The 9,533-nt window shown below is 38.5% G+C and overlaps 1 protein-coding gene across 2 annotated transcripts; it reads left to right on the top strand.

Annotated features, from left to right (window-relative positions):
- Positions 1-2,418: 2,418 nt before the first annotated feature.
- LOC107045521 lies at positions 2,419-8,431 on the top strand. Of its 2 annotated transcripts, none has more exons than XM_015267825.1 (6): positions 2,419-2,673; positions 2,811-2,905; positions 3,170-3,198; positions 3,293-3,423; positions 3,518-3,653; positions 6,034-8,431. In XM_015267825.1, exons 1-6 carry the CDS (start codon positions 2,595-2,597, stop codon positions 8,255-8,257), a joined length of 2,694 nt encoding a protein of 897 aa, XP_015123311.1. In that variant the 5' UTR covers positions 2,419-2,594; the 3' UTR covers positions 8,258-8,431. The 2 variants fall into 2 exon arrangements, with proteins under 2 accessions (XP_015123311.1, XP_015123310.1); XM_015267824.1 differs by having other exon boundaries at positions 3,044-3,198.
- Positions 8,432-9,533: the final 1,102 nt, after the last annotated feature.

The raw sequence follows: 9,533 nt of genomic DNA, 5'->3' as shown, positions 1-9,533 counted from the left end.
GAGAGAGCGAGAGAGCGAGAGAGCGAGAGAGCGACAGAGCGAGAGAGCGACAGAGCGAGAGAGCGAGAGATAGAGCGTGAGAGCGAGAGAGAGACAGCGAGAGAGCGAGAGAGCGAGCGAGAGAGAGAGAGAGAGAGAGAGAGAGAGAGCGAGAGAGCGAGAGAGCGAGAGAGCGAGAGAGCGAGAGAGCGAGAGAGCGAGAGAGCGAGAGAGCGAGAGAGCGAGAGAGCGAGAGAGCGAGAGAGCGAGAGAGCGAGAGAGCGAGAGAGCGAGAGAGCGAGAGAGCGAGAGAGCGAGAGAGCGAGAGAGCGAGAGAGCGAGAGAGCGAGAGAGCGAGAGAGCGAGAGAGCGAGAGAGCGAGAGAGCGAGAGAGCGAGAGAGCGAGAGAGCGAGAGAGCGAGAGAGCGACAGAGCGAGAGAGCGAGAGATAGAGCGTGAGAGCGAGAGAGAGACAGAGAGAGAGAGAGAGAGAGAGAGAGAGAGAGAGAGAGAGAGAAATTAAGCAATGAAACCGCTGTCATTTACTTAGAACATAATTCTGCACCGATCGATATTGCTTTCATTCTTTCATCGTAATTAGGGGGGGAGAAATGACTTTTCCAATCGGGGGAGGCCCTCCGGAGAGCCGTTCGGGGTTACTCTGCGCTTTTGAAAATTCATTCCTCCGCTCCTACGTGAGATTAAGGAATGAAACCGCTGTCATTCATTGAGAATTTAATTCTCGATCGATCGGCGTCGGTTTCATTCCTTTCTCTCAATTAGGGGGGGGGGAGAAATGAATTTTCCAATCGGGGGAGCCCCTCCGGGCTCACTCGACGTCGGAAAGCCGTTCGGGGTTTCTCCGCGCTTTTCAAAATTCATTCCTCCGTTCCTATCTGAGATTAAGAAATGAGACCGATGTCATTCATTAAAAATATAATTCTCAATCGGTAAGTTTTGGTTTCATTCCTTCATCTCAATTAGGGAGGCGAGCAATTGATTTTTGAATGAGAAGAACTTGTCCGCAGTTACTGCACGCTTTGAAATTTCATTCCTCCTCTCCTAACAGAGATTAAGTAATGAAACCGCTGTAATTTATTGAGAATATAATTCTCCATCGATAGATATTGCTTTCATTCTTTCATCGTAATTAGGGGGGGGGGGAGAAATGAATTTCCCTATCGGAGGAGCCCCTCCGGTTAGTCCGCACTTTTGAAAATTCATTCCTCCGCTCCTACTTGAGTAGGATACAATAGAATTTCCCGCAGATTCCAAAAAGCTTCATTATTATTCGTGCATGAAAAATGGGGATCTTCGGGAAACTCCTTGCGATCGCAAGACTTTTACCGATTTATTTTTCTCCGTGTGACGTCCGTATAGAAGATCAAAAAATCAATTTAACTTTGGGATAAATGGAGAGGAGAGAAAAACGTGAATATCTCGGAAATTAGATGCGACAAAGTGGGCCCTTTTCACGTGGACGTACGCATATAATTGGACTGAAATTTATAGAAATTGTTAATTTGCAATGTCGAAATTCCTTGAAATTTCCGTATTACGGCAACGCTATAAAAATTCCCAATAAGTGTTTCCGGAATTTCCGCGAAAATATTACTGAAACCTACAGACATCATTCCTGATTTCAAGACATTCCTTTGATTTTCAGGATCATGTCGCTAGAAATTTTTTACAAAATGACTTAATTTTAACATTGCTTGCTCATTGCATTTCAGAAATGCAGCTGCCTAAAAAAGACACATGGATTCCTAGGAACGTTTTTTTTTCTCGGTAAATACAGACAATAGAGAAATGTCAGAGTACAGTGAATAAACTTTACTCGTCAATAACTCCATAATGGCAGAGTGAAATTCCCTGATTTTTTTTCACTCTCGATTAATTTTTTAAACATTCAAATTGATACTTGAGTATCAATTGATTCATTCTCATAGTTCCATTCCATCGGGAGATATTGTCGATTGGAGACAATGTTTTTATGGTCACTGAAGAAGGCAAACCATTCATTTATATCTCGCAATAATCTGCGAAAAATCTCATTCGTTAATCTATTATTATTGATTTAATCCCATTATGTGTAGATCGCTGGAGAACAACGAAAACGTTCGAACCGTTCAAACGAGTTGTAATGTTTTCTCTCTCCTTCTTCTCCATTTTCTTTCTCACTCGCACTCGTTAAGTTTTGCGGAGGACGAGCACGTGCCAACGCGACGGAGACGACAATGAGTGGGAGCAAGCGCGATACATATTCTTTTCTCACTCAGGTGGGGAATACCGATACTAGTATACCTGCCTGTTTTACCAACGAAAGTATACTCGCATTTAGTTCATGCGCCACCACTACGTAAAAATCTATTTGAAACGTTTACATTGCCGTGAGAGATCTCCCTTATAATCTCTGCTGTATACAGTGAGTGCCATAACAATTGAAGAAGAGGAAGGACATAAAACGAGCGAAATTTCTTCTCTGGTGAAACTTTTGGACAAACTCATGGACATTACCTAATAGTAATCATTTCTATTTCCTTTTAACCATTTCCTAATAGTAATGGAAATTGAAACGAAAATAGCAATTCAATAATTGAGCAGGTGAATTAGCAATGCAAGATATTTGTTCGGATATACGAGCGGCGATTGATCACGGACGCACCGATATCATTCGATCATTAATTGGTGCATGTACGTACCCAGATTCGCGTAACCTTCCCATCCTTATTGAATGCAAAGCTAACAGACGATTAAATAAAAAATCACTGCACACACACGCATTGGCTTTTTGAATGTTTAATAATCTAGAATTTTTCCAATAATAACAGGTGACAATGAGAATCTTAGAGAGCGCATCACAAGAGAAGAAATTCTTAATCAACCATTTCTTGAAGAGGGAACATTCCTTTCATATGCTTCCAAGGTAAAATTTACCTTTTTTGTCGGCATAAAACATGACTAATAATGTTGCAATGAATGGAAGAATAGTTTCGTTATGAGATTCATTTAAACGATCATTTTTCCAATTAGAAGAAAAAAATTGTGACTTTTTGAACTCTAGACAAATCAAGTAGACGTTGTTCGAACACTACTGAATTGTGGAGCTAACCCAGCTATTAAAAATGCACATGGACATAACGCTGTTGATGTAGCAGCTAGTGAAGTAATTCGCATGATTTATGTTGAGGAATTGTTGAGAGCAACTGCTGCCTCCGAGTAAGTTGTTCATCCAAAAAATTACTTTAGATTACTTCGAACCGTGGAAAACACCATTACACATTATCTATTTGTACTTGTTTTCTCTTGTCAGAATAGACAGAGTTTTACAACTCTTGGCTGCTGGAATTGCCGTCAATTCTTGGGACTCTGAGGGAAGTAAAAATACACCACTGCACTGGGCAGCATGTTACGGCAATAAAGAAGTAATCGCTTGTCTTATAGGTGAGTTTTTACATTTCGTTTCATCATCCAATTTTTCAGTTTCAAACTGGGCAAGACAGAGAGAAAGTATGGTATTGTCATTTTCATAATTCAGATCGTGGAGCGAATATTGATGCACAAAACGGCTGTGGTGCAACACCATTGCATGAAGCAGTGAATCGCGGAGATATGGAAATATGTCAAGAACTCTTGCAGGCAGGTGCCAGTCCTCATATTCGTGCAATACAAGGGTTTGTATAATTTTCGTTTTATATGCACGGAGATCATTTTTTATAAACAAAAAATTGATATTGGGTGCATTGCAACATAACAAACTCATTTGATATTAGATTTATGAAATAAAAAATTCCGACATCAACATCTCTGGGCTTCTGATTTGGCGTGGACCTGTTCAGATCCAGTGAATAAAACTTCAAAGTAATAAAAACATGTTTCGCGTAGAACTTACGACCTCTTGATTGCAAGTGCACGATGGAGGAAGTTAAGTTGTGAATAGGAGTAAAAATACTGATCAAAATATTTTTCGTCATTCAAAATATTCTTTTATTCTGGAAGGAAATTCAGCAACAACAATTTTTACATTCTTAGACGTCTTCAATTTATGAAAGACTAGAACAGGGCGCGCGCTTCGTGCGCGTATTGTTTTCCATGGTGCCAGGATAGTTAAACCTTACCGTTTGTCACTTTCATTCATTTTTATCTCAATAATAATGCGGGAAAAATGAATGGTTTTATAAAGTTTTTCACAATTAGAATTTAATTGTTGAATCATTTATTCGTCATAATCCTCTTCATCTTCTTCTTCGTTTCTTTTTTACTTTTTGCGTTCTTTTCTATTTTTAATGATGTATTATCTACTATATACTATCCCATATATGTATATATATATTTTCGTCAGACACATTTTTTTTCGGCCTAATGACGAAACATACTACTTTTTTATAGGACTATATAATTTTTTTTACAGTTAAAAAAATTAAAGTAAAAAAATAGATATGAATATAGTATATATTATATAATATATACATATATACCATCTCATAGATGTATTTTTTTATTACAGTAAGAAATGAAATTTTCTTTTCTTACAATTACTGTAAACAAAAGATTATAGTACATGAAAAAATATCAATTGACATCATATTGCATTACTTGATAAGCGGAATAGAGGCTTCAAAAATCGTTACACTAGATTTTTTTAAAGTGGATCATCGCTTTTCATGTCAAGCAATGGAAATGGCTGCGGCGTGGTAAATTCCGATTTTCATTTTGTTTTCGGCCTTGAAACGTTCATTGGAACGGAAACATAAAAATTAGAATTTTCATTTTTTCTTAATTAGCTTCATTTAAGTCCAATTGTGGTAGCCACTCATGAGACCCATACCGCATACAGTTAAGGTAGCTCACGACATTTAGATAATGATTAATCATAGAAACTCTTGGGGCTGATGGTGATAGGTACACTGAGAGAAAAAATTATTCCTGCCAAGGATTGATATTCTCGTCAGAAGATAATAGTTTTTCAGAACGAATTTTTCTAGGACAGTCCTCAAAAATTACAGTGATATTGAACAATCTGATTATTATGCTACATATGACCTTGACAAAATGTTCTCCGATATCTTCCGGATTTTACAAATTGGCGATTTTCTCAGGTAAAGAAAATTGGAATAATTCCAAATGTTAATAATTATTATTGGAGTTTCTTCGAGGTCATATGCAGAAGAATATTCTTATAGATCACCAAAATTCTTACGCTTGGAACTGATTTCGGAGCACCTAGAAATGACTGGCCTGAAGAAATACGTTCCAAAAGAGATATTTTCTTCTACTAAGAGTATGAAAAAGATATCACCAATAACATTTTCTTGGAAGGAATAAATTTTTTTCTCAGTGTAGTTGCAATAAGCAAGTTTTGAGAGTGTAGATATTGCATTGATGTTGATGTTATTTATGTTACTAAAATTACAAATGAATTTCTGTCTTATGGCAATTTTTCCTGTAACCTTGAGACTATATTCGTAGTCTAGATGGCAACGCATTTTCGTACGAAACGTAAAAAACTTCGTAGTAGCCCATGTATAAAAAGTGACCAATTGTCAACATCTTGAAAACATAATCTTCGAAAAATCATACACAATTCAACTGCTGATGTACCAGATTAATGTTATTATTCAACGTTTTTGAATTAATTATCTAAATTTAACCATCGTGTTAATAATCCCATCCTCATTGAGACTACATAGGTAATCGTCAAACTACTTTTTGTGAAGTTTGATGTGGAGAAAATTGTCAGTCTAAAGCGATGATGCGATGTTATCAGACAGATTTTAAAGAACTTCAACAAGTTACATAAAAGTGAGAATTCCCGTTATTTTGGAAATTTTTTAGGGCCCAGATTTGAAGATAGGCGTTAGCTTTATACACTGTTATATTCTTATGGCATTGGTTTGTTCATTCTTTTATTTTGTTCTTGATCTCCGTATGCCATTTACACTTCATTCGATTTAACTAAATATTTAATCTGTTTGTGAAGTGACTTTTCGCTCATCGTCAAAACATTATTGTACTTCATCAATTGATAAATTAATTATGTAATTTATTGCACAGAACCTTTGGTGGAAAGACAGCATACGATCTCTCACGCAACATGCCTTCGATAAACAACCTAATGCAGCGCTTCGTTTCAAACTTAGTCACAAAAGAGTCTGAAGGTATTCACAGCCCACTAACATCCTATCCCGATGCCAACCACTTCAACCCGCAGAGTCTCTCCGCGAACATTAGTCAAATCTCTATTGACTCTGCCAAATCTACCGAGCCACTCTTTGAGTCCACCAATGAGGCAGCAACCGATAGTCCAATTCGTCTTCAGAAATCTGGAAGCCTCATTTGGAGCCTTATATGGCCGCAGCCGAAAAGCATTCTACAGCTCGTTGACTTTTCCCCTCCCTTCATTGCAGGAAAAGAGCTATTTATTTCAATAATCCAGGGAAGTGAGTCAATTCATGACATTTTGGACGTCTGGGAGGTTTCTCGAACTCACTTACTAGACCTTGGTCACGACGTAAAAGTGGGGGAGGTCCAGCCAGGCTCAGGTCGCTGCACAGGAGATAACAGAATAGAATGTATCGTAAACAAGAAACTCTTCAATATAGCAGAGGGATACCAGCTTAATATTTCTCAAAACTCTATAAGAGTTAGTGCTGGAAGTCTACCGGGCCTTCACTACGCAGTCTGCACTTTCGTACAGATTCTGCGGCTTAGCAAGAATGCAGAAACCCCAGGAATTTGCGAGATAGAGCCGGTCCTTATCAAAGACGAACCGCGGTTCATACACAGGGGAATCCTTCTCGATGTTTCTCCTAGAGGACGAACTCCGACATTAGACTACCTCCTGTACACCATAGACCTCTGGTCCTCCTTCAAGATCTCCCACTTGCATCTTTACTCAAGACTCACTCCTAGCTGTGACTGGCAGTTGTGTTACTCAAGACTGGAGATGGTGACGTTGGATCGTTACTGTAGAGATCGTCATATAGACATGATTCCAGCCCTTGACGTAGACCAGAACGTTAGCCAACGTCACCTTAATCAAATGTGGCCAGTATTCCAGGAGGTTCTAGCAACATTTCCCAGTTTATCATATGTTCACGTCGGCCCTAGATTAGCGAGTCTTTTGGTGCAGGCAGATAATTTGGACTACAGTCTCGGTACTAACGAAACTGTCGAAACTGACATGTCAGAGGTGTTCAAATCCTATTCATGTCTCCAAGAATTGTGGCATATATTGAATCTGAACTCTGATACAACGCTTCTATTGTGCTCTAATGGATTACACTCAAAACCAGAGTTTAGAAGTATTCCTACAAATGTTATTTTGGTAGAGTATGGTTTTCAGGCTGATTATGACTTCTCTGAGTGGACAGAGACATTTAAAACAGCTGGTGGCAATGTTCTTCCTAGTTCAGGTACTGCCAGTTATAATTCTCTTGCTGGATGTCCTGCATCTACATTCGCAAATTCTAGAAATGCAATCAAAACAGCATTAGAGCATAACTCTATTGGGATCATCGTTGCGCATTGGTCGGGTAGTCATCATCTTACTCCTCATCCTTTCTCATGGCCGGGCTATTTGGTCGGAGCTGGATTGGCATGGAATCCAGACTCTGATGTTGAGCTAGGATCGAACGATCATTTCGATCATGATCATGAAATCAGTGGGAACGGAAAATATCAGACGTTTCTGACAAACATATTGAACATTCACGTCTTTCAGGATGTGGAGAATAAAGTGGGAAGCGCTGTTTTAGAACTAGGGCGGGTAGACACACTAGTGCTAATACTGTCCAAGAATCAGGACTGTAATGATCTCCAGCAAATCCCTGATAATAGAGGGTCGACTCTTTACAGGCTCTTAACTGATCCAGACAATGTTAATCTGGAATTCCTGAGTGCTGATCTCTTCGTCAAAATGACGAAGCAGATTAAGCGTGTAACTTACGCACTTTATGAAGCTAATGTGACATCACAGTTTGGGGCAATGGAGATTCAAGAGCTGCAGCTTACTGCTGATCTTATGCTGACTGCTTGTAAAATTGGAAGGACGTTAATTGGAGTCGGCGTGAATCCTAATAGCAACATGGGGCTTGCTGTTATCAATTTAGGAGTTAGTAATCTACCACCAACTTTCAGGACTGACATCGCCAATAAGATGCTGGCCCATATTGAACAATATAAGGGTGCCTGGCTGCAAAGGCATCTACCTCAAGGATTGCAGACTTCTTTGCTAGTACTCAATAATGCTCTGAATCGGTTCGTACCGGAATCATAATTTTTTGTACTTATCATTCTAAGAGAGGAGAAATATATGTTTGCAGTTCATGAGACAACTGTAACATTTTTCATTACTGGATTTTAGGTAGGTGACAAATATTATTTCAAATTATTCATTATTGAAGACTGTTAAATTTTAATTAATTGATGAATAAATGCAACTTCATTTTAAGTATTGTGTTATTAATACTTTTTTTGATTTTCCTGTTAAGGCCCGATGATCAATCATGTATTTTCTTACTGAGTTTTATAAGTTATAAATATCACTCAGCGCCATTACAATTACATTTCGCACAAAATTATTACTTTTTTAAACATTTCGTTATTTACAAATACATAATTGAAGTGATTTTCTTCAATTATGCTTCCGAAAACCTTATTTTTTTAGGCATGAAATGGATTTTTGGTAAAATTCTGAATATTAATAAATTTATTACGATTCCGACCAAATCCTTTACATGATGGAAAATTGATTGTCATTCAAATATAAACCTGCAAAGTTTAAATAATAAAAACATTGTACCGACGGCGGTGGCTGTGTGGCTAGAGTGTGGAATTGGCACGCGGGAGACCCGGGTTCGATTCCCGGCTGGGGGGGCCAAAATTTGTGACACCCTAAATCTCACGGTTTCATTGTCGAGCGGGAGTTTTGCAAGAGACGACTGTACCTAGGCAGGTTTTTCCCTCAAATGAGGTTTTCCCTTGTCCTTCGGCGAATGCGGTACAGGGCGTTGGGGGGTGGAAAGGGAACAAATCGTAAAGATCCGAAGGGGTATACGAAAAGAAAATAATTTATAAATTTTTTTAAATTTAATAAAAACATTGTGAAAAGTTCGGAAATTTACCGTCAAATGGGGCTCAAATGCGAGCTCTTATATTATAACACGCTAGCGTATGTTGGAGTTGTCGCTCCGATTTTTCGACAGTCCAAATTTTTTTCTTCGCAGATTTATTGTCCAATAGAAATAAAAATCGTTTAAAGAATTTAATTCTCAATGAATTGACACCGATTCCATTTCTAGACTTCAATTAGAAGAGGAGAAATACATTTTCGTGGCAAGGAGTGACTGCGGACAAGTTCTCTCCGCTCGGGGATGCAAGCAGCCACTTAAGTAAGGTGGCTGTTAGGTGGCTAATTGGGGCTGTCTTGTTTTGGTGTAAAAAAGGGTAAATGATACCTGAAACCATTATGGATGTTAATCTATGAATTATTAATGAATTTTAGTACCTTTAATGATATTAATTTCCATTGAATAAGGAAAATAACTGTTTGC

The sequence above is a fragment of the Diachasma alloeum genome, unplaced genomic scaffold, assembly GCF_001412515.2.
Source record: "Diachasma alloeum isolate Michigan unplaced genomic scaffold, Dall2.0 Dall_scaffold_00972, whole genome shotgun sequence".
Lineage (NCBI taxonomy): Eukaryota > Metazoa > Arthropoda > Insecta > Hymenoptera > Braconidae > Diachasma > Diachasma alloeum.
This window is presented reverse-complemented; position numbering and strand designations above follow the sequence as displayed.

Bases quoted from the DNA above. Each gene is read 5' to 3' on its own strand.
- LOC107045521 (XM_015267824.1), top strand. From the start codon at position 2,595: ATGCAAGATATTTGTTCGGATATACGAGCGGCGATTGATCACGGACGC. The intron at 3,424-3,517 runs GTGAGTTTTTAC...TTCATAATTCAG, and splicing joins AGTAATCGCTTGTCTTATAG to ATCGTGGAGCGAATATTGAT. The intron at 3,654-6,033 runs GTTTGTATAATT...TTTATTGCACAG, and splicing joins CATATTCGTGCAATACAAGG to AACCTTTGGTGGAAAGACAG.